The sequence below is a fragment of the Cyanistes caeruleus genome, chromosome 11, assembly GCF_971803275.1.
Source record: "Cyanistes caeruleus chromosome 11, bCyaCae1.hap1.1, whole genome shotgun sequence".
NCBI classification, from domain to species: Eukaryota; Metazoa; Chordata; class Aves; order Passeriformes; family Paridae; genus Cyanistes; species Cyanistes caeruleus.
In genome coordinates, this window is record NC_141711.1 from 21527898 (window position 1) to 21551780 (window position 23883).

The following is a 23883-nucleotide window of genomic DNA, read 5'->3' on the forward strand; positions in this document are numbered from 1 at the left end:
AAAAAACTGGTTCCATTCCCCTTCTCTAAGAAAATTATTATATGGCTTCTTTCAGCTGTACTCTAAAGAACTGAGATATGTGCCATGCAAAACTATTCAAATTAATGCCTAAGATGTTTAGGCACTTAGGAATTTTATTCCATTTTGTGTTTCAAAACAATTCCAGTAAACAAATATTTTTGGTAATAAAATAATAATCCAGTAATAAAGTATTTTTGGTTTATATAAAACACATGGTAAGCTCTTAAGGTGAGGTTTGGGCACAAGAAGTTGTCTGAGATTGACTTTTTGTGACAGCGACATGGCAATACTCTCTGGTGAGCAATTCCAGTATCTCCCAGTCCTGGCTGCTTCTGAAGAGAATCTGTGCCAAGGCAGGGGAAGGTACTTAGGCATTCTGAATATTTCTTTGTATATGCTCTGAAAAATGTCATTTGAACATAATATGTGGGAAACAGTAAAGGTAAGAGGACTTTCAGAAGCTGTGAAAATAGGCCTCATGAGAGAAAAAGCAGAGAACTTAGAGCTAGCTGCAGCTGCAAAGCCTAAAAGTAAAGAAGATACAATATGCAAGGACATGAAACAATAGTTGAGTTGTTAGGCTTGGCTAAGCTGGACCTTAAGACTGCAGAAAAACATGCTTACAAAATAGTAGATGGTTTTAAGCTTAGTAATAGAATATAACAAACTGTTAATAGAAAGCAAACAAGCATTGTTTGGAGGTGTACATGTGCTTTTAATGTTTGGCTAGAACAACTGTCTGTAAGTTTTAGCAATATGCTATTGCGTGAAAAACTTATAAAATGTTCTGTAACAAAGAGATTTTGGAGCTGCTTGTGGTAGACGTGAGCTTGTGCCATCTCCTGTGTCTGTAGCTGAGACTGGTGCCTGAAATAAAAGCTTCAGCCGGTGGTCCCATCCCATTTGTGAGAAAATTACCCTCCAACAGTAATACTTGAAAAACAGTGAATATGGCCAATGTGATAATTTAACAGTGTGACTGTATTTTTAATTAAAAAAAAAAAAAAGTTGTTTTCCAGTACTTTTTAAGGGATTATTATGAATATCCTCTAGACAGGTGGTAACATCTTGCTCTGCCTTGGTAAGAAAACCCAGTGTTCTTCAGTCAGTTTAGCTTTTGTGGGCCTACTGTGTTAGAAAAAGAATTTGTTTCTTTTCAATGCTTGTTAGACCACCCAAATTTTTTTCTTCATTCTCTCGCTGTTATATACCTAGATGTGACTTGTTTGAATGTGTTACCAACAAGTTTTCAGGTTTATCTTTCTGCAGGATTACTATGGAGGAAAAAAGCCTCAGATGGGAAATGCTTGAAGATCTACCAAAAACATTTCAACACTGTGCAGGAATGCTCAGACAGAAACTACTGTTGTACCAAAGATAGGCACGTGTTTACTATAATTTGTCTCTGAGAGGTAAATTCATTCAGGTAAGGCTTTTAATTTCTTATGTATGTAATTTTTCAGTATGTAGCTGAAAAGACCAAGAATTTTGTCATTGTCTTAACCCATATCATAAACCAGAATCAAAATACTAAAATAAATGCAGCAGACTAGACACAACTATTTGGAAGAAGTTAGAAGTGAAACCAGACCTTTGCATATATTTGTTCTTGTACTATATACACTCTAGAAACTGGATACATTAAAATTATATTTTAGCAACATTAGAGTATGGTAATTTGCTGTAATCACAGAACACATAAAAGCAATTACCTAATAGATTTTCAATACATTTTAGTATTTGATAAAGTTCTGTGTTATGTATGCAAGAATATAATTTTTAATGTTAATGCCATTGTCGTGGTTTTAAAGCAGTAACTAAAAAATCAGTAGAAAACTTACTCATTTTCTTGCTGTGAGATGTGGATTAGAACAAGAGCAAAACAGGGGTAAAACTTAAAAGGAATAAAGAAAGTTTATTAACAAAAGTACAAGAATAAAAAAACTAAAATAAAACTTCCAGAAAACTCCTTTTTTTCTCCCACTACCCAACCATTCCCTTGTTTACATGACAACATAGAGACAAAAAACTTTGGAACTTTGATGTTTAAACAGTCCCCAGTTCCTGCTAGAATCTTTTCATCAGTCTCTGTAGAGAAACAGAAGTCTTCTTCTGCTAATCTATGGAGTTTCTCACGAGAAAACTATTTCTGTTACAGTTTTCTATTTTTCTGATGCCAGCTGACCAGAAATCTGTCATCAGATTTTCTCCTCCCATTTCACATCACTGAAGTGTGTATGGGTCCATGAGTCTAGGGATGTCATTTTTAAGGATGAGTTATTCAAAGGCAGAAGTTCTCTTCATCTGTTTCTGTGAGCCTCCCTGGAAACAGAAGTTTTTTCTTTGCCTCAAGCAGCCTGTGATAGATTGGCATTTAAGAAAACAAAGAGAAACACCTAAGGAAGTTAAAACCGCTGGAGGCTGGTGGGAGTTTGTCTCCTAGCCAACAGCTGGCCATTTCTAAGAATTGACAGCAGTTTTAACCATTGAAAAGTGAGATCAACCTGTGAACACCACCTTAAGACCTAAGCCTGGGAATTTCTTTGTTTCCTGGCTGTGAAAGGTAACAGAGCTCCAGCTGGCTTCCCGTCCCCGGCCCAGGGCATGCGGCCCGGGCAGGGGCTGGGCTGGGCCCAGCGGCTCCAGGCCAGGAGATGGGGCCTGCGGGGCTTGCCCTGGGCTCTGGCCGGGCCTGGCCGGTTCCTGGCTCAGCTGCAGTTTTTGCTGTGACTGAATTCACCACAGACTGCTGAGTAAAGAAAGAAAAAGCTCTTGACCTGTGGCGGGCTGAGACAGTGACCACACTCTCCAGAGCAGCCATGAAGAATCTTCCATTGCAGACAGCTCCAGCCGCTGCTCCGACAGAGATCACAAAACCATCTACAAAGCCTGGGCAAGATTTTAACCTTTTCATTACCCAGATGAGACTTGCAGATTAATCCTTTTACCCAGAGAGAGAAAAAGAGAGTAATCAACATGTAAAGAGACTTTATAAGAGACAGTAAAGAAAAGATTTAAGCTTCAGAAAAGGTAGAGAATAAGGAGATGCTTTAATTAAGCTTAAATGTTTTTCTGTTAAACCTATGGAGATGGACAATAGTGTTCTGAAAAAAAACTCCTTTAATTCATGACAGAGTATATTGGGAGGAATGGAGTGTTTAAAGTGTGGATTTTGAGCAAAAGGTGGAGTAATTGTGATACAGTGAGGTGCTGGAACAGGGCGGGGAGAAGTAATAGTTGAAGATTTGGGGCCTTGAGGGGCAAAGAGAAAACTTCTGTTTCCAGGGAGGCTCACAGAGACAGATGAAGAGAACTTCTGCCTTTGAATAACTCATCCTTAAAAATGACATCCCTAGACTCATGGACCCATACACACCTCAGAGTGATGTGAAATGGGAGGAGAGGACTGATGACAGATTTCGGGCAGCTGGCATCAGAAAAATAGAAAATTATAACAGAAATAGTTTTCTCGTGAGAAACTCCATGGATTTGCAGAAGAAGACTTCTGTTTCTCTACAGAGACTGATGAAAAGATTCTAGCAGGAATTGGGGACTGTTTAAGCACCAAAGTTCCAAAGTTTTTTGTCTCTATGTTGTCATGTAAACAAGGGAATGGTTGGGTAGTGGGAGAAAAAAAGGAGTTTTCTGGAAGTTTTATTTTAGTTTTTTTATTCTTGTACTTTTGTTAATAAACTTTCTTTATTCCTTTTAAGTTTTACCCCTGTTTTGCTCTTGTTCTAATCCATATCTCACAGCAAGAAAATGAGTAAGTTTTCTACTAATTCTTTAATTACTGCTTTAAAACCACAACAGAGCCCCAAATCTTCAACTATTACTTCTTCTCCTCTGTTCCACCACCTCACTGTATCACAACTGCTTCACTGTTTTGCTCAAAATCCACACTTTGAACATTCCATTCCTCCCAATGTACTCTGTCATGAATTAAGGGAGCTTTTTCAGAACACTACTGTCCATCTCCATAGCTTTAACAGAAAAATATTTCAGCTTATAAAGCATCTCCTTATTCTCTTCCTCATCTAAAACTTAACTCTTTTCTTCACTGTCTTTGATGGTTTTATGATGTCTTTTTTTATGTTGATTGTCTCTCTCTCTCTGGGAAAAAGGAGTAATCTGTAAGTCTCATCCAGGTAGTAAAAGAGTCAAAGTCTTGGAAAGCTACAGATGTTCATGGTGTCAGGTTTCAGTTCAGCAGCAGAAACTGCAAACCCAGTCAGGCCGGCCGGCTCCGTTTCTCTTCCCCCCGCCCTCTGCAGCCTTGTCCGGCCTGGACGGGGGAGGGGGAGGAGGCCGAGACAGAGCCTGTTACCTCTTCAGAATCAGGAAACCAAAGAGAGCAAGAGAACCCTGCTTTACATCTTAAGGTGGTGTTCACAGGTTGATCTCACTTCTCAATGGTTAAAACCACCACCAATTCTCAGAAATGACCAATAATTGGTCAGGAGAAAAGACTCCCATCAGCCACCAGCAGCTTCAACTTCCTTAGCTCCCAAAGCCATCTTAAAGGTAAAGCCACCCTATGAGAGCCATGATGTCACAATTATTTTATTTTTAGGAGTAGTAGATTAAAATTGTTATTTATCATGGGTTTTACAGTCAGGAGTGGTAATTTAACCAAAAGTGTCGAAATAGTTCCCAAGCTGCATGTTATCAGCTTATTATTAGTTTTCTTTGAATAGCAGAAAATGAGACATACTTGATTTGTTATATATTGCAAATTAAAATATACTAGTATTAAATATTAATGTCATTACTGTCACACTATGCTTGTGCAACTGTGGACATCATCAAACCTAAAATAAATACAGAATTTCTGCTTATACTCATTTATGTATTAAAGCTTTTATTTTGTATTCCAACACAGGAGTATTTGCTGTTGTTATATTTTTATATTCCAGCCCAGAGCTGGAAAAAAATGAAAGAACCCTGGTAGTATGCATAAGCTATGAAGTGAAAAGATTCATTCCAACAGATTCCAGCTCTGCTCTTTGTTTGAAGTAAAAGAGGAGTAAAACTCTTCTGCTGGTCACATCGAACCAATGTAAGTTTGAATAGTCTGTGAAAGACAGAAGAGTATAAAAATTATTTCATTTTATAGTACTTACAGCCTTGTAATTCAGCCATAGGATAATTATGCTGTAATTTACTCAATTACACTCAATTAATCAAAGAACTGGAAAAAGAACTGGAAAATAAGTTTTTCTAAAACTAAGTTTAAAAAAAGTAAATTAATTTCATACACAAAGCCATGTAGTAAAAATATAGTCATTTAAACTTCTCAAAGCCCTTTGATAATGGAGCCCTGCAGCCTAGTCACGTGCAGTGCAGCCTCAGTTTCCTCTTGGAGCCCAAATCTGCTAAGGGTCAGGGCTGGGATGAGCCTTCACCCAGAACTGGCTCCAAGACTGATTGGGAGTCAATCCAGAACAGGGCTCACACAAAGAGAAAAGTCTCAAGGCCAAAGCCAAAATTTCATCAGGTTGGATTGGTTTTAACACTGAATTGTAGCAAATTTGCTTGTCCAGTAACATCACTGTTACCATGAAACTTTACATGAGCTCTTAAATAACTTCTGTCCTATCATGAAATGATTGCCAAATTTTGTGAACTTGCTTTGCCTCTGCCTGCTGCTCCTGGGGCTGCTCTTGGCCAGGCAGCCTCAGTGGCAGCCAGCACTGGCTGCAGCCCGAGCGGGCTCCCCAGGACAAGGCCCCGCAGTGAAGAGGCCAAAGAAAGGCCTGGGCAGCAGCAGAACTTTCAGCAAAGTTATTTGGGCAATGAAGGACTACCCACAAGTGCACAGCAGCATGACTGTGGACAAAAATCAACAACTTTCCATCTCATGTCGTAAAGCTTCCAAATCCCAAAACAGCAGCATATCAGGACAAGTGGCACAGTGAACAGTGTCACTACTGTGCCTATCATGCAGGACCTGTGGACATCCTGGGGGCAGACAGTTCACTGCATCCTCGACATAGACTCCTGTTTCAGTGATAACATCTACAGAAGCAATGGGCAGTGTGAGCCCGTGCTGTGCTCTGCTGCTGAGCTGGCAGCATGCTGGATACGGCCAGGATGTTCTCTGTTTGCCCCAGAGCTGGGGCCTGCAGGCACCTTGCTGCCCCTTGGCACAGGCTGTGCCACCCAACAGAGCCCAGAAGGCCGGGAGCAGAGCCCAGGGACAGCGCAGCCGCTTGGGCAGTGGCTCCTTCCAGGGACTCAGGCCAAAGCCATCCCTGAGCAGCCACAGCCATCCCTGACCCTCCCTGCTCTGTGACAGCTCCCCCAGCCCAAGGGGACAGAGCCAGGCCCTGTCAGGAGCCAGTACAGGCCCTGCCCAGTTGGGAGCCAGGGCTGGCTGTGGCCCTGGACTCATGGCAGGGCTCCCACTCGGGGCTGCTCCTGTGCCTTGGGCCTGTGATTCCAATGGCCTGTGCATGCAGCACTTCAAGCAAGTAATGCCTGGCTCTTAATATTAAAGTTGTGTTAAAGACATTTATTCCCAACTTTGACAAGATGAAAGAACTGAAGCCAGTTTTTGTAAAATGCCTGCATAAGCACTACCATAAATCACAGCCAAAAGGTGCCCCACAAGGTATCCCACAAACATGGACCAAGCAGCTGCTGATCCTTCTTCAATCCTGGCTGCATTGCAGCCCCCCAAGCACCAAGAAGAAAAGGCTCTTACTGAGAGCAAGCAAACTTAACCCTCTGCCAGGACACAAATTTAGAGGGCAAAAAATTTAAAAACGCCACACCAGCAGCCATGCTTCCCAGTGAGAAGGGTTGGAATTCTCTGCCCCTCAATACTTCCCCAGCAGGTTCACAAAGGTAACTGGGATTGAAGCTGTGCCCTCGGAACCAAGAGAGCCAGCCTCCCTTCAGGGTGAGAAGCCACTGCCCCAGTTATACCCCTGGGTGCCTCCTGTGCCCCAGAGAATGGCCATAGCTGTAAATGTCTGTTTGGCTGCAGCACAGGGCCAGGCTGAAGCTTGGCAGCCTCATCAGACCCCACAGCTGCAGCCATTCCCTGCCAGGGCCCTCACCTGGCCTAGCCCGGCCTGAGCAGCCCAGACTGGCCTCAAGGGATGGGCTCCACCTGCCCACTGTGCCCACAGGCAAGGCCCAAGTGCTCGCAAGAGGTTTTCTCCAAGCACTGCAAAACCTCAGCCAAGAGTGTCCCCTTTGCTGTGCTGAGAAGAGAAAAAAACCCTCTCAATTAAACCCTACTGCACACCTCATGTGGGAACCCTGCACACTTCAGGAGAGAGCTGAAATTTGCCCTGCGTGCCTCATGAGGTGCAGGCCCAGGTGATGCCACTGAAGGAAATGTGCCCTCAGCCCAGGGACGCTCAGCTTGGACTCCCCCAGCCCCTCGGGGCCCCACCGCTGGTCACAGCAGCCCCTGCCTGGCTCCTGCCTGCCCACACCGTGGTCAGCCCCGGCTTGTTGTGTCATTCCCCTCTGGCTGTCAGCTCGGGGAGTGCCCACTCCTCCCCCGTACCCCACTCCGGGGGGAGCGCCAGAGGTTGAGGCTTTTTTCCTCTGTCCTTCCCCGCTCCCTGCCGGGGCCCAGGTTTATCGTTGTTTCTGGAGTTTCCTTTTTAAGGACCCCTCTGTTTGAGTCCTTGCCGCCGGGGGCCGTGCCGACCGCCCTCCCCCTCTGCCCCGCCGTGGGGATGCAGCGGGGAGCCTGAGGGGACGGAGAGAAAGCGCCGCTGTCATTTCCAGCAGTCGGGGCCGCTCTGTGTTTCTCCGGCCCCGGCCCAGGAACATGCGGGGGACTCAGCCTTTTGGTTTCCCGAGGATAGTGAAGTGTTCTCGCCGGTGGTCCCCGGGGCATTTCCGTCTCCTGTGTCCCATCTAAAGGAGGTCGGGTGACTGTCCCCCGCCCCGCTCTCCCCGAATACCCAAGTCCCCTCCTGTGAGATTACTCCTACACCTTTGTAGGCATTCGAAGGAGTCTGTGTCTGTTACTTCTTATCTTAGCGTGTTTAACATTGATTTGTAAAAAGTTTTTAAGTTTGCTAGCTGTGAAAAATAATTGGTTCTTTCTGAAACTCGCACCCTCCAAAGAAGTCCTGTTAAAATAATCAGCCCAGACCCCCAAACCTTTGCCTCTTCCTGGCGTTCCCTTTGCAAGAATACATTGTGAAATATAACCCAGAAGAGTCCCCCTTATGGCTTCTGTTATAAATTGTCGTGACAAAATAGAAGGGACAATTTATATAATAATTAATGAAAGCCAATTTTTATTAATTCAGCAAGCAGTAAAGCAAGCAAAAACCCAGCTGGGGGCGAGCCGGAGGACACTTCCTCTTAAGTGTCCTGCACATGGCGCGCACCTTGGCTGAGGAGGTTCCCTTTTTTATACAGTCCCTGCATCTGTGTCTTCCTGGATCGCATCAGCACCTGCGCTTCCCTTCCTGTTGCTAGGGGGTCTTCTTCTGCCTCTTGGTGGTCGTGGGTAGGCAATTGTCCTTAATAAGGAGATGTTCTACTTCCCCTTTTTACAGCTGGATGGCATTTTGCAGCTCCAGCTCTGCAGTTTCAGCTTCTTGCCTTCACAGCCGCATATGTGGTCATTGTGGTTAGGCGTTTCTGCTATGTTAGCTTTTTTAAAACAACCTTAGCAATCATGTTTTAATAATAATATTTAATTTGATTAACAAATAATAAAAATTTATTACAGCTTCTTTACTTGGTCTATAGACTTGTGCTCAGAGGGAATTGGACTGCTCAAATCCTGATCTAAACCCAGACAGCAGCTCTGGCCAAGATCCCTCCTGGCAGTGGGCCGGAGAGAGAAGAAAACCTGTATTTGAGCTAGCTGGAAAACTCTGGCTTGAGTCACCGGCTGCTCCTGGACATGGAGCTCAGCCGGGGCTGGTGCCGTGTGGGCTTTGCTGGTGGTACCAGCCAGACACTGGGGTAACAGTTTCAACTCTTTATTTGAACACAAAACATGGGATAATATTTGAACACAAAACATGGGCCAATATTTGAACACAAAACATGGGCCAATATTTAAACACAAAACATGGGCCAAGGCTTGCTCTGGTGGACAGGGGCTGCCCACCTTCAGTCCTGGCCAGGGTGCAGGGCCAGGGGGCTCAGGGGCAGAGGGTCTCGCTTTGGAGGTTTGGGTTTTATGACACCCTCAAAACGGGGCTGCACCCGCAGCAAAGCAGATGGGGACAGAGCTGAAGCGCAGGGGTAACAGGTCAAGTGCTCGCTGACTAAAGTCTTTGTCAGGTCTTCTGAAGGTGCAGAGGTGCTCCTGAGCAGAGAGGAGGCGGCTGAGGCCCCATCTGCTCCTGGCACAAAGGGCACCTCCTGCACACTAGGGAGCAGATCCAGGGGGGTCTGGGGAATAGGGTTTAGCTTTGGAGGTATAGGTTTTGGGACACCTTCAAAATGGGGCTGCAGCACAGCAGATGGGGACAGATTTAAAGACCGGGGATGACAGGTCAGCTTCTCGCTGAGGGGAGCCTTTGGCTGGTCTTCTGAAGGTGCAGACATGCTCCTGTGGAGAGAGGAGGTGGCTGAGGCCCCCAGCTGCCGCTGGCACACAGAGACCCTCCTGCACAGCAGGGCCCAGAGCGGCCAAGGCTCCCCAGCACAGCTGCAGCTGCTGGCACAGCTTGGCCCAGCTGGAGAGCTGCCCCTCAAGGCCCCAGCGAGCAGGGGATGGCTCTGGGCAGGGTCCCTGGCCAGGAGCAGGCCCCAGAGCACCTCTGCCTTTCAAGGGCAATCTCGTTCCCACTCTTCCTCCTGCCCACCTTGCTTTGCCTCTGCCTGCTGCTCCTGGGGCTGCTCTTGGCCAGGCAGCCTCAGTGGCAGCCAGTACTGGCTGCAGCCCAAGTGGGCTCCCCAGGACAAGGCCCAGCAATTAGGAGGCCAATGAAAGCCCCAGGCAGCAGCAGAACCCTCAGCAGGGTTATTTGGGAAACCACTGACTACCCACAAGTCCACAGCAGCCTCACTGGGAATGTTTACTATGAGCAGCCTTTCAAGAAGCTGTTTGACGTAGAGATCAACAAAACACTCACCCTTTTCTGTTCCAGCAATACCAGATTCCAGCACAGCACATCATCAGAAAAAGGGCTCCAGCAACCAAAATGGCCATTAGCTTAATCAAACCATGTGTTCCCGGGCTGAAAATTCTTCTCATGCTTTCCCAGATATTCTGAGCATGAGTTGTGGTGCCGGCTGAATCTGTGGGAGCAATGGGCAGCGTGAGCCCGTGCTGTGCTCTGCTGCTGAGCTGGCAGCACGGTGGATATGGCCAGGATGTTCTCTGTTTCCCCCAGAGCTGGGGCCTGCAGGCACCTTGCCGCCCCATTTTGCACAGGACATCTCAGTACCCAAACCCCTGAGCTTGCATGGTATAATTCCTCTGCGCTGTGCTGGTCTTCTTCAGGCAATACTTGTCAAATATATGGATAAGGATCAGGAACAAGCCCATGCTTTTGGAACTGCTCTGGGGCCCTCCCTCTTCCAAACACCCCCTATAGCTGATCTAGCCCGAGACCGAAAAATTTCAGGGGATCTCAGGATGTGCATTGCCTGTGATATACTTGGGGCTCCCTGTCAGCTGATGCCAAATGCCTTCCTGCAGAGGCTGGGGAGAAGCTGCAGCCAAGCAAGGCTGGGAAACAGCCCTGCAGGCTGTGAAAGCAGCAGAGAGGAAGTGAGGCTTCCATGGATCCCTTCCTGCTGTGCTGGGCACGGCGTGTCCAGATGTGCAGAGAAAGCCCCCAGCTGCTGAGTCTCAGGAGAAGGCTGAGGGACATGGACCCACCTTGTCCTTCCTGCACTTCTTTCTCTGTTGGTCTCAGGAAATCATTTGATGATAGAGACTTTTTGGTTCCATTATCTTGGGTCTTTCTTTTTGGAGGCCCTTAACACAAAGTATTTCAATTTCCCAGGAATGGATCCCAAAAAACCAGTCCCCAGCCTGTGGGGTCAGGAGGGACACACCACTTACCCCTGCGATGGGAGCCGGGCTTGGGTGCAGTAACCACCTCAAGATCTGGGGAAGCGCTCCCTGCAGACACCTGTAACTAAACAGCCACAGAAGCTTCTCTCATCTCTGCTGATCTGCACAGGCAGCTCTGAGCTGCAGGAGCAGTGAGGGGATCACGCAGGCCGAGGGCACACACGTGCACAGCTCTGTCCTGGCACCTTCAGCGATGCTGCCCTGGCCGAGCTCTGGGCTCTGAGCTGGCCGCTCTCCCTGGGGGAAAGGCCTTGACCTACCCTCACCACCTCCCTGAGGCTCAGTCCTGGGTATGGGTTGAGAAGCTGCATCACCTTCACCAAGCGGCTTGGCTGCAAAGAAAGGCAGGACAGAACATCTCTTGTGGCTCTGTAGGAGATTCTCAGGCTCCCTGGGGCCAGCAAAGGAGCCACACAAGGCAGAGGCCCAGGGCACAGCCCTGGGCCTGGCCCCTTCCCTCTCTGCTCTTCTCCGTGGGTGCACAGAACACACCGGAGACACTGGTATTGCACATGGGAAGAACATTGACAGCTAAATGCTCCTTCCTCCCACTGACAGCAATCCTGTGGGATCCCTCCAGGCTGCAGGAGGCAGTGGAACAAGATTTCCAGAATCCATCACCCCTGAGATTATGTTAAGGGAAATGGCACATGGCTGAGCTCTTGCAACCTTGACATTGATTATTCTGTAAGTAAAAAGGGAATTGAGAACTTGCCTCCAACATCCTCCAAGAATTTCAAGCCATTTTCCACCAGGGCTTCCACATAATCCATATCACGATCCCAATCTACAACGGAGCACGTATGAGAACCCTTTTCAGTCCATTCTGGGATCCCCTTCTGCCTTAGGGAACTGGGCACTGCAGCGGGTTTGGGTAAGGCCATGGGAGCTATGTGCCAATGGACAGGGCCAAATCTGCAGAGGGGCCTGGGGAGCTCTGGGCTGGCTGCTGGTCACTCTCCACCCTTTTGCCATGCCCTGTGCAACATCCCTGGAGAGGAAAGTGGGGTAGCTGGGGGCTCCTGGGAGCTCTCTCCCCTCCCAAAGAGAAAAACCTCCCTAAAGCCCTGGGGAAAACAACAGCAGGCAGTGCCACAAATATCCCTTCCCCGCTCCATCCCTCCTGCCCTCCTTCTGCTGGGACAGCTCCTACAGCCCAAGGGGACAGAGCCAGGCCCTCTCAGGATGCAGTGGAGCCTTGACCTCCCCCTCTGCCCTTTCCCCACCACGGGCACCCTTTTGCAGCCACTGCTGGGTTTTGGGACGTGTCTCCCATGCAGGGAGCCCAACAGGACTGCTCAGTACCGAGTGTCCTGAGCCTGCTGGGGATAATTCCTCTGGGCTGTGCCGGTCTTGTCCAGGCTGTGCCTGCACTGCCAAGCAGCAGAGATGGCAGCTCAAGCCTCAGCAGGGCTCAGGCCCAGAGGCACAGCAATTACCTCCTGGGACTGTGCCTGGCATGGCCTCCCTTCCTTAAGCAGAGGCTGCCAGTGAACCACTGCTTCCTCCGGGAAACACCGCCTTCAGCACAGCCTCTTCATGCACTTCTGCAGAAAGGAAGAGGCAGAGCTGGATCAGATGGAAACATTCCTCACTGGGGAGGTGGCATCTTCAGAAGGCAATGCTTGTCAAAGGCATGGTTAAGGATGAGGAAAATGTTGAGGCTGTTGGGGCTGGGCCAAAGCACTCCCTCCTGCAAACAGCTGCCCCTCCTTATCTACCCCAAGATCAGGAAATTGCAGGGGATCTCAGGGTGTGCATGGCCTGTGGTGCACTTGGGGCTCCCTGTCAGCTGATGCCAAATGCCTTCCTGCAGAGGCTGGGGAGAAGCTGCAGCCAGGCCAGACTGGGGAACAGCCTTGCAGGCTGTGAAAGCAGCAGTGGGGCAGCGAGGCTGCCATGGATCCCTTCCTGCTGTGCCGGGCATGGCGTGTCCAGATGTGCAGAGAAAGCCCCTGGCTGCTGAGTGTCAGGAGAAAGCTGAGGGACATGGACCCACCTTGTCCTCCCTGGAGCATTTCCTTCAGCATTTTCCACATGATTTCAAATCGCTCCTGGGATTTCTTCTCTGAGGTGTGTTTGGTCTTTTCTGTTGGAGGAACTTAAGAAGAAATATTTCAACCTCCCAGGAATGGATCCCAGAAAAGCAGTGCTCAGGCTGTGGGGTCAACAAGGACACACTACTCACCGCTGGGATGGGAGTCAGGCTTGTGTGCAGCATCCAGCCCAGGAGCTGGAGAAATCCTCTCTACAGACACACCTGTAACTAAAACAGCCACAGAAGCTTCTGTCATGTGGTCCCTGACAGGTTGATAATGATTATTCCTTATTATATATATAATAATAATATATATAATGAATATACCTGCAGGTGGCCCAGAGGGCTTCAAATCTTCATATCTCAAGGCTAAGGAACAAGCCTTCCCAGCAACCAAATCTAGAAGTAAACCAAGATGAGAATCACTCCCATGGTGTGCCAGGGCTGGCTGTAGCCCTGGGCTCTCAGCAGGGCTCCCACTCCCTGCTCCTGTGCCTTGGGCCTCTGGGCACTCAGGACCAGCTCTGGGAGCAGATGCAGAGGGAGTGATGTTGGTGCATGAGTCCCATTTCCCAAGGGCTGGGAACGAACTCCAGAGGCCTCGGAGCTGAGGCACCTCCAGCTTTGGCTGCCACCGCACTGTGCAAGGGCCAGCCCTGGGGGGAGAGCTGCTGGCACACAGCCCCACCGAGGGCTGAGCCCAGCACAGCAATTACCTCCTGTGTCTGGGCCCGTACTCATGTGTGCCATCCCATTCCTTCCTGCAGCAGAGGCTGCCGACGAGTGACCGCTGCCTGCAGGAAATGCTGCCTTCCACAGAACCTGTATGTCCATGTCTTGAGAAAGAAAGGAGCCAGCTGGATCATATGGAACTGTTCCCCATTTGGGTGGTGGCATCTTCAGGAGCCAGTATTTATCAGTGACAGGGACCAGAAATGTGCCCAGGTTATTTGGCCTGGGCCAGGGCCCTCCCTCCTCCAAACAGCTGCCCTTTCTGATCTGCTCAGAGACTGGGGAATTGCAGGGGATCTCAGGGTGTGCACGGCCTGTGCTGCAGTTTGGGCTGCCTGTCAGCTGATGCCAAATGCCTTCCTGTGGAGGCTGGGGAGAAGCTGCAGCCCGGACAGCTTTCATGAGCCTTGCAGGGCATGAAAGCAGCAGGGGGCTGTGCAGGGCACAGCGTGTCCTGATGGGTAGAGAAAGCCCCTGGCTGCTGGGTCTCAGGAGGAGGCTTAGGGGGACATGAACCCACCAGGCCCTTTCTGCAGTTCCTCCACAATTTGTTTCCAGATGTTGTTTGACTCCAGTGATTCCTTCTCTCCTGTACGTTTGTCACTCAGAGGACCTCAACAGAAAACATTTCCATTTCCCACAATGGTTCCCACAAAACCAGTGCTCATCCTATGGGGTCAGCAGGGACACACTACTCACCCCTGCGATGGAAGTGGGGCTTCTGCACACTAATCAGCAAAGGAGCTGGGAAAGTCCTCTCTGCAGATACACCTGTAACTCAACAGCCACAGAAGCTTCTGTCACCTGGTCCCTGACAGTCTGTCAATGATTATTCCTCCATGGGACACTGAGAACATACCTGTAGGAGGCCGAGTGGGCTTCAAAACTTTATATAGCCAAGCTAATGGAGAAGCCTTGCCAGCAACCTTATCTGGAAGGGAGCACAGATGAGAACCTTTTTCAGAGTGTGATGAGATATCCTCCAGCCTTAGGGAACTGGGCACTGCAGTGGGGCTGGGTAAGGCCGTGGGAGCCAGGTGTCAGTGGACATGGCCAAAGCTGCAGAGGGGCCAGGGGAGCTCTGGGCTGCCTCCTGGTCACTCTCAACACCCTTTCCATGCTCTGTGCTACATCCCTGACGGGCAGGCACTGCCAAGCAGCAGAGATGGCAGCTCAAGCCTCAGCAGGGCTCAGGCCCAGAGGCACAGCAATTACCTCCTGGGACTGTGCCTGGCATGGCCTCCCTTCCTGCAGCACAGTCTGGCACAGAATCACTGCTTCCCTCAGGAATTTCCTGCTGCACAGGCTCTCGTTTCATTTCTGGAGAATGGAAGAGGGAGAGCTAGATCAGATGGGGCTGTTCCTCATTGTGGAGGTGCCATCTTCAGGAGGCAATATTTGTGAAAGGCATGGATAAGAATCAGCAAACACCCAAGATTTCAGGATTGTCCCCGGTTGGTCCCTTCTCCAAACAGCCCCTAGACCTGATCTAGCTGGAGACTGAGAAATTGCAGGGGATCTCAGCGTGTGCATGGCCTGTGCTGCAGTTTGGGCTCCCTGTCAGCTGATGCCAAATGCCTTCCTGCAGAGGCTGGGGAGAAGCTGCAGCCAGGCCAGGCTGGGGAACAGCCCTGCAGGCTGTGAAAGTAGCAGAGGGGAAGTGAGGCTGCCATGGATCCCTTCCTGCTGTGCCGGGCACGGCATGTCCAGATGTGCAGAGAAAGCCCCCGGCTGCTGAGTGTCAGGAGAAGGATGAGGGACATGGACCCACCTTGTGCTCCCCCCTGCATTTCCTTCAGCATTTGCCGTATAAGTTCAGTTTTTTTCAGGGATATCTCTTCTGCTGTATCTTGAGTCTTCTCTCTTCGAGGACCTTAGAACAGAATATTTCCATTTTACTGGAATGGATCCCATAAAACCAGTGCTCAGCTTGTGGGGTCAGCAGGGACACACTACTCACTGCTGCGTTGAGAGCTGGGCTTGGGTGCAGTAACCAGCTCAGGAGCTGGGACAATGCTCTCTGCAGACACACCTGTAACTGAACAGTCTGTCACCTGGTCCCTGACAGGCTGTCAATGATTATTCCTCCATGGGACACTGAGAACATACCTGCAGGAGGCCCAGTGTGCTTCACAATATTATGCAGCCAAGCTAATGGAGAAACCTTGCCAGCAACCTTATCTGGAAGGGTGCACAGATGAGAACCTTTTTTAGGGTATTCTGGGATATCCTTCAGCCTTAGGGAACTGGGCACTGCAGTGGGGCTGGGTAAGGCTGTGGGAGCCACATCTGTCCTGAATGGACATGGCCAAAGCTGCAGAGGGGCCAGGGGAGCTCTGGGCTGCCTCCTGGTCACTCTCAACACCCTTTCCATGCTCTGTGCTACATCCCTGAAGGGCAGGCACTGCCAAGCAGCAGAGATGGCAGCTCAAGCCTCAGCAGGGCTCAGGCCCAGAGGCACAGCAATTACCTTGTTTTACTGTGCCTGGCATGGCCTCCCTTCCTGCAGCAGAGTTAGGCACAGAATCACTGCTTCCTTCGGGAATGGTTTCCTGCTGCACAGGCTCTTGTTTCATTCCTGGAGAATGGAAGAGGGAGAGCTGGATCAGATGGGGCTGTTCCTCATTGCAGAGGTGCCATCTTCAGGAGGCATTATTCGTGAAAGGCATGGATAAGGATCAGCAAACACCCAGGATTTCAGGATTGTCCCCGGTTGGTCCCTTCTCCAGACAGCTCCCTGGGGCGGGGGACCGGGCCCTTGGCCAGCTCCTGCGGGGGAGCAGCTGAGCCCCTCCACAGGCCTAGTGAGAGAACGGGGCCCCCAGAGCCCGGCAAGGGTGGGTGTGGGTGGGGAAACCCAGGGCATACCAGCCCTGGAGAAGATGAAGATATGCTTACAGCTGCTCCTGTAGTATATAATAAAGGCAGAGGAGCAATGCAAATCCAACCTCGGCCTTTCAATTACCAAGTGATCAGAGAGTTATGTAAAATAAATAAAAAAAAAATTTAGCACGGATAGTGAGGTTTTAAGTGGAATAATAAGAACTATATTGAAATCACAGGATTCAATTCCTGCTGAGCTTAAAGATTTATTCCAGTGTCTACTGACTCCTGCTAATCATTCTAAATCATCCTCAGAATCACCCTAAAATAGGCACATTTGAAAAGAAAGTATCACATGTGAATCACAAACACAAATTCAGCTTAGCAAAGAGGCAAGGCAACATGACAGGCAGTTCTGTGTTAGCATTAGCAGTCAGGTTAAACAAATCTATTCTACGGAATTCCCCCTTCTTCAGTGCCTGCCCTGATGCTCTGCCATCTCACACACTGGAGTGTGATTCACATACTGCAGCCCAGGGTTAGGTTTTTGCAATATTTTAAATGGATGTGGTCAGCACGATTGCTGGGGATAAGTTACTAGAGAACTAAACAAAATGTGTGCACCATCCCAGGCTGGACCTGACTAGGCCCATGAATTTTAGAAAGATGAGGACAAGGTAGCAGAGCAAATAGAACAATATAAAAATCAGCTGAAAATAAAAGGAGGAAATGGTAAAGGAGTTATTTGTGCACTTTTGGGGGTTTATTTATCTTGGGTGCAAAGCAAAATCAAAAGCTCCCAAATGCCCAAAAGATTGGAAATGTAGAATGTACTCCATAGCAGACTGTCAGACCACTGGATCCTTCAAACAATGTTATCATGGTGCAAGAGTGGCAGCTTGAGCTGGTGCCTCTGGGGGACCCTGAACCAAGAACCCCTGGGCTTTTATACCCTCCCAGCTGAATTGTGATAGTCTGGGGTCTTCCTGCTGTGTGCCAGTCACTGTGTCCCCAGGCCCTCTGCTGAGCTATCCCTCTCCTACAGTCAAGTTTAGTCCATCAAATTTGGCTTTCCTCTCTGATCCACCATGAGGACCACAAGAGCACACCGTCCTGAGGGTGTAAAAATACCTGCTCTTGCTGGAATATTGCTATTGTGTGTTAACTCTGAAGGCAGAGAGGGCATCTGTAGGGATGTGAACTCGTTTCCCTTGTCCCAGCCGTGCTGCACACAGCAGAGCTCCTGGGTGTTGGTGCTGGCTGGGACAGCACCACGGGCCTGACAGGGAGTTGCAAACAAATCGTTTTCAAAAAATCAGCACACGTTAGAACACACTATTTAGCCTGGGATTTGAAGTTGTTTCTCAGTTCATCTTTAGAAAGGCCTAAAGAAGTCTCCTATGAATTGTTTCTCTCCCTGGCAAGTTCAGTTGCGGCCCCGAATTGCCCTCAGCATTCCCAAGCTGCTCACTCGGAGCCCAGTTCTGTGGGGAGAGCGCGGCACAGAGCGAGCCGCTCCTGCCCGGGCTGCCCACAGGCCCGGAGAGCCGGGCAGGCCCCACGGCTGCTCTGGCATCGGTTCTGTTCCCCTCTGTGCTGGCTGGGGCCCGGTGCCGCCGCTCTGCCGGCTGGGCTGTCTGTGTTCCCAGCACAGATGGAGGCAGTGCAGGCCATGGCCCCTTGTCTCGGGGTGCTCAGCACCGCCTGAGCCGTGCCCGTGCAGCAACCACCTCGGCCCCTCGGCATGGCCATCCCGGCACGGCGGCTGCCCCTGGGTGCCCCTGGGCCGTGGCAGCTCCGAGCCGGACCTGCCCCAGGAGGGACCCCGGGAGGGACCCCGTCCCCTGAGTGCCTCAGAAGAGACTCCAGCCCCACTGTATGCAGCAGGAGGGACACAAAGCACCAGCAGGCTGATGGGAGCCCACAGCCCTCTCCACATCTCAAATAAGAATGCAAACCCCCCTCATGTACCTCAGGAGAGACCCCATCATCCTGCACACCTTGGGAAAGATCCCAAACCCCCTGCATGCCTCACATAGGATTCCAAATCCCTTGCATGACTTACAGGGAACCCCAGTGCCCTCCATACCTCGGAGGGAACCTGAAGTGTCACACAAGGGACCCCAGCCTCCCGTGTACCTCATGGGAGACTCCAAAGCCTCCACGTGCCTTACAGGGAAGCCCAGCCCAGCTACACCGAGTGTTTTGACCTGGAAATCAAGTGTAGTTGCAGCTGGGTTCTTGTGCCTCCAGTGCTGTTTTTCAGCCCCATTGAGGCCCACAGCTACATGGCCCTTCCCTTCCCTTCTGGCCCTTGCCCAGAGCAGCAGAGCCTGTGCAGCACCCTGCAGGATTGGTGATGGCCCACCGGTTAGGTCCTATCAAGTGTTTATTAACTGGGGAGAGACTGTGTTTTTCCTGCTGATGTTGCTGGTCAGGCTGTGTCCCTAGAGATGGTCTTGATGGTTCCCTCTTTTCCTGGGCACTCCAGTGGAGGAGGTTCAGGCTCAGGTGATGCCACTGAAGGAAATGTGCCCTCAGCCCAGGGACGCTCAGCTTGGACTCCCCCAGCCCCTCAGGGCCCCACTGCTGGTCACAGCAGCCCCTGCCTGGCTCCTGCCTGCCCACACCGTGGTCAGCCCCGGCAGCTCCAGGACATGGAGCTCAGCCAGGGCTGGTGCTGTGTGGGCTTTGCTGGTGCTACCAGCTGGACACTGGGCTAACAGCTCCATCTCTTTATTTGAAGAGAAGAAGGGGCCATCACCTACACTGGCAGATGGGCTCACCTTCAGTGCTGTTTAGAGGGCAGGGCCAGGGGGCTCAGGGACAGAGGAAGGGCCATGTTGGTCTCAGGTGGGGCTGGAGGGTGCTGGGCTGGTCCTGGTGTCTCTACAAGAACTAAGGAATGGGCTAGGCTGGGACAGAGGAAGACCAAAAAAGGGACTGAAGGGACCTTGGGGATACCCATGGGGAGAAGAGTTGGCCGTGGGATCTACAGGGTTATAAGAGGTTTCTTCAAAGAGAGCAGTCCTGGGATCCTCTTCGCAGGGTTCTTCAGAGAGCTGATCAGGCCCTTATTACAGCCAGAGGTGCTGCTCAAGCTGTCTGTGTGTTTAGTGCAGCCATTGTCCTTCAAATGCTGTCCAGAAGTGCTCCTGTGGAGAGAGGAGGTGGCTGAGGCCCCCAGCTGCCGCTGGCACACAGAGACCCTCCTGCACAGCAGGGCCCAGAGCGGCCAAGGCTCCCCAGCACGGCTGCAGCTGCTGGCACAGCTTGGCCCAGCTGGAGAGCTGCCCCTCAAGGCCCCGGCGGGCAGGGGATGGCTCTGGGCAGGGTCCCTGGCCAGGAGCAGGCCCCAGAGCACCTCTGCCTTTCAAGGGCAATCTCATTCCCGCTCTTTGTCCTGCCCACCTTGCTTTGCCTCTGCCTGCTGCTCCTGGGGCTGCTCTTGGCCAGGCAGCCTCAGTGGCAGCCAGCACTGGCTGCAGCCCAAGTGGGCTCCCCAGGACAAGGCCCAGCAATTAGGAGGCCAATGAAAGCCCCAGGCAGCAGCAGAACTCTCAGCAGGGTTATTTGGACAACCACTGACTACCCACAAGTCCACAGCAGCCTCCCTGGAAATGTTTCCTGTCTACAATAGGCTTTCAAAAGAAGCTGTTGGAGGGAAAGATGAGCAAAACACTCACCGTTTTCTCTTCCAGACATAGCAGATTCCAAAGCAGCACAACATGAAGATAATCTCCAAACAAAGCACGCCTGCTATTAGCTCTATCCAGCAGAACATTCCCTGACAGAAAGCCCTTTCAATGACCTTCTGGGAACCAGGAACTTGTGTTGTGCTGGTTGCATCAATGGAAGCAATGGGCAGTGTGAGCCCATGCTGTGCTCTGCTGCTGAGCTGGCAGCATGCTGGGTATGTCCCGTACATTCTCTGTTTCCCCCAGGGCTGGGGTCTGCAGGCACCTTGCTGCCCCTTGGCACAGGCTGTGCCACCCAACAGAGCCCAGAAGGCCGGGAGCAGAGCCCGGGGACAGCGCAGCCGCTTGGGCAGTGGCTCCTTCCAGGGACTCAGGCCAAAGCCATCCCTGAGCAGCCACAGCCACCCCTGACCCTCCCTGCTCTGTGACAGCTCCCCCAGCCCAAGGGGACAGAGCCAGGCCCTGTCAGGAGCCAGTGCAGGCCCAGCCCAATTGGGAGACAGGGCTGGCTGTGGCCCTGGCTCATGTCATGGCTCCCACTCAGGGCTGCTCCTGTGCCTTGGGCCTCTGGGCACTCAGGACCAGCTCTGGGAACAGCTGCAGAGGCAGTGATGTTGTTCCTCAAGTCCCGTTTCCCAAGGGGTGGGAATGATCTCCAGAGGCCTCGGAGCTGAGGCACCTCCAGCTTTGGCTGCTGCTGGGCCGTGCAAGGGCCGGCCCTGGGGGGAGAGCTGCTGGCACACAGCCCCGCCGAGGGCTGAGCCCAGCACAGCAATTACCTCCTGTGTCTGGACCCGTGCCTGGCATCGCCTTCTTTCCTGTGGCAGAGGCTGCCAATGAACCACTGCTTGCTCTGGGAAGTGCCTCCTTGTGCTTAGGCTGTTGGTCCATCACTTGAGGAAGGAAGAAAGACAGCTGGATCAGATGGAAACATTCTCCAATGGGGAGGTAGCATCTTCAAGAGGTAATGCATGTCAAAATCACAGGTAAAGATCAGGAAAATGTCCAGGCTGTTGGGGCTGGGCCAATGCACTCCTTCCTGCAAACAGCTGCCCCTCCTGGTCTGCCCCAAGATCAGGAAATTGCAGGGGATCTCAGGGTGTGCATGGCCTGTGCTGCAGTTTGGGCTCCCTGTCAGCTGATGCCAAATGCCTTCCTGCAGAGGCTGGGGAGAAGCTGCAGCCAGGCCAGGCTGGGGAACAGCCTTGCAGGCTGTGAAAGCAGCAGCAGGATTGCAAGGCTGCCATGGATCCCTTCCTGCTGTGCCGGGCACGGCGTGTCCAGATGTGCAGAGAAAGCCCCCGGCTGCTGAGTGTCAGGAGAAAGCTGAGGGACATGGACCAACAAGGTGTTGTGCTCCCTGCTGCATTTCCTTCAGCATTTTCCACATGACTTCAAATGGCCCCAGGGATTTCTTGTCTGATGTGTGTTTGGTCTTTTCTGTTGGAGGAACTTAAGAAGAAATATTTCAACCTCCCAGGAATGGATATCAGAAAAGCAGTGCTCAGGCTGTGGGGTCAGCAAGGACACCCTACTCACCGCTGGGATGGGAGTCAGGCTTGTGTGCAGCATCCAGCCCAGGAGCTGGAGAAGTCCTCCCTGCAGACACACCTGTAACTAAAACAGCCACAGAAGCTTCTGTCACCTGATTACTGACAGGTTGTTAATGAATATTCCTTGGTAGGACAGTGAGAACATACCTGTAGGTGGCCCAGAGGGCGTCAAAACTTCATACCACCACGCTAATGGAGGAGCCTTCCCAGCATCCGAATCTAGAAGTAAACCAAGATGAGAATCATTCCCATGGTGTGCCAGGGCTGGCTGTGGCCCTGGGCTCTCAGCAGGGCTCCCACTCCCTGCTCCTGTGCCTTGGGCCTCTGGGCACTCAGGACCAGCTCTGGGAGCAGCTGCAGAGGGAGTAATGTTGGTGCATGAGTCCCATTTCCCAAGGGCTGGGAATGAGCTCCAGAGGCCTCGGAGCTGAGGCACCTCCAGCTTTGGCTGCCGCCGCACTGTGCAAGGGCCGGCCCTGGGGGGAGAGCTGCTGGCACACAGCCCCACCGAGGGCTGAGCCCAGCACAGCAATTACCTCCTGTGTCTGGGCCCGTACTCATGTGTGCCATCCCATTCCTTCCTGCAGCAGAGGCTGCTGACGAGTGACCGCTGCCTGCAGGAAATGCTGCCTTCCACAGAACCTGTATGTCCATGTCTTGAGAAAGAAAGGAGCCAGCTGGATCATATGGAACTGTTCCCCATTTGGGTGGTGGCATCTTCAGGAGCCAGTATTTATCAGTGACAGGGACCAGGAAAGTGCCCAGGTTATTTGGCCTGGGCCAGGGCCCTCCCTCCTCCAAACAGCTGCCCTTTCTGATCTGCTCAGAGATTGGGGAATTGCAGGGGATCTCAGGGTGTGCACGGCCTGTGCTGCAGTTTGGGCTGCCTGTCAGCTGATGCCAAATGCCTTCCTGTGGAGGCTGGGGAGAAGCTGCAGCCCGGACAGCTTTCATGAGCCTTGGAGGGAAAGAAAGCAGCACGCTGTGCAGGGCACAGCGTGTCCTGATGAGTAGAGAAAGCTCCTGGCTGCTGGGTCTCAGGAGGAGGCTTAGGGAGACATGAACCCACCAGGCCCTTTCTGCAGTTCCTCCACAATTTGTTTCCAGATGTTGTTTGACTCCAGTGATTCCTTCTCTCCTGTACGTTTGTCTTTGTCACTCGGAGGACCTCAACAGAAAACATTTCCATTTCCCAGTGGTTCCCACAAAACCAGTGCTCATCCTGTGGGGTCAGCAGGGAGACACTACTCACCCCTGCGATGGAAGTGGGGCTTCTGCACACCAATCAGCAAAGGAGCTGGGAAAGTCCTCCCTGCAGACACACCTGTAACTCAACAGCCACAGAAGCTTCTGTCACCTGGTCCCTGACAGGCTGTCAATGATTATTCCTCCATGGGACACTGAGAACATACCTGCAGGAGGCCCAGTGTGCTTCACAACATTATGCAGCCAAGCTAATGGAGAAACCTTGCCAGCAACCTTATCTGGAAGGGTGCACAGATGAGAACCTTTTTTAGGGTATTCTGGGATATCCTTCAGCCTTAGGGAACTGGGCACTGCAGTGGGGCTGGGTAAGGCTGTGGGAGCCACATCTGTCCTGAATGGACATGGCCAAAGCTGCAGAGGGGCCAGGGGAGCTCTGGGCTGCCTCCTGGTCACTCTCAACACCCTTTCCATGCTCTGTGCTACATCCCTGACGGGCAGGCACTGCCAAGCAGCAGAGATGGCAGTTCAAGCCTCAGCAGGGCTCAGGCCCAGAGGCACAGCAATTACCTTGTTTTACTGTGCCTGGCATGGCCTCCCTTCCTGCAGCACAGTCTGGCACAGAATCACTGCTTCCCTCAGGAATTTCCTGCTGCACAGGCTCTCGTTTCATTTCTGGAGAATGGAAGAGGGAGAGCTGGATCAGATGGGGCTGTTCCTCATTGTGGAGGTGCCATCTTCAGGAGGCAATATTTGTGAAAGGCATGGATAAAGATCAGCAAACACCCAGGATTT

General features: G+C 51.2%; 2 protein-coding genes across 2 annotated transcripts in view; both read right to left on the reverse strand.

The window, feature by feature from the left end:
- Nucleotides 1-11373, reverse strand: part of LOC111942221 (uncharacterized) — a 101125-nt gene extending 89752 nt beyond the window's left edge. The window contains exon 1 of the mRNA XM_086846458.1: nucleotides 11302-11373. The gene's annotated coding sequence lies outside the window, so the exon portion shown is untranslated. The remainder of the gene's footprint in view (nucleotides 1-11301) is intronic.
- Nucleotides 11374-13221: 1848 nt separating this feature from the next.
- Nucleotides 13222-16389, reverse strand: LOC111942645 (uncharacterized). The gene is made up of 10 exons (XM_086846666.1): nucleotides 16282-16389; nucleotides 15772-15992; nucleotides 15583-15684; nucleotides 15027-15131; nucleotides 14671-14742; nucleotides 14511-14582; nucleotides 14332-14424; nucleotides 13796-13915; nucleotides 13407-13478; nucleotides 13222-13307 (listed from the first exon to the last, which is right to left on the reverse strand). Exons 3-10 carry the CDS (start codon nucleotides 15611-15613, stop codon nucleotides 13222-13224), a joined length of 651 nt encoding a protein of 216 aa, XP_086702792.1. The 5' UTR covers nucleotides 15614-15684; nucleotides 15772-15992; nucleotides 16282-16389.
- Between the last annotated feature and the right edge of the window lie 7494 nt (nucleotides 16390-23883).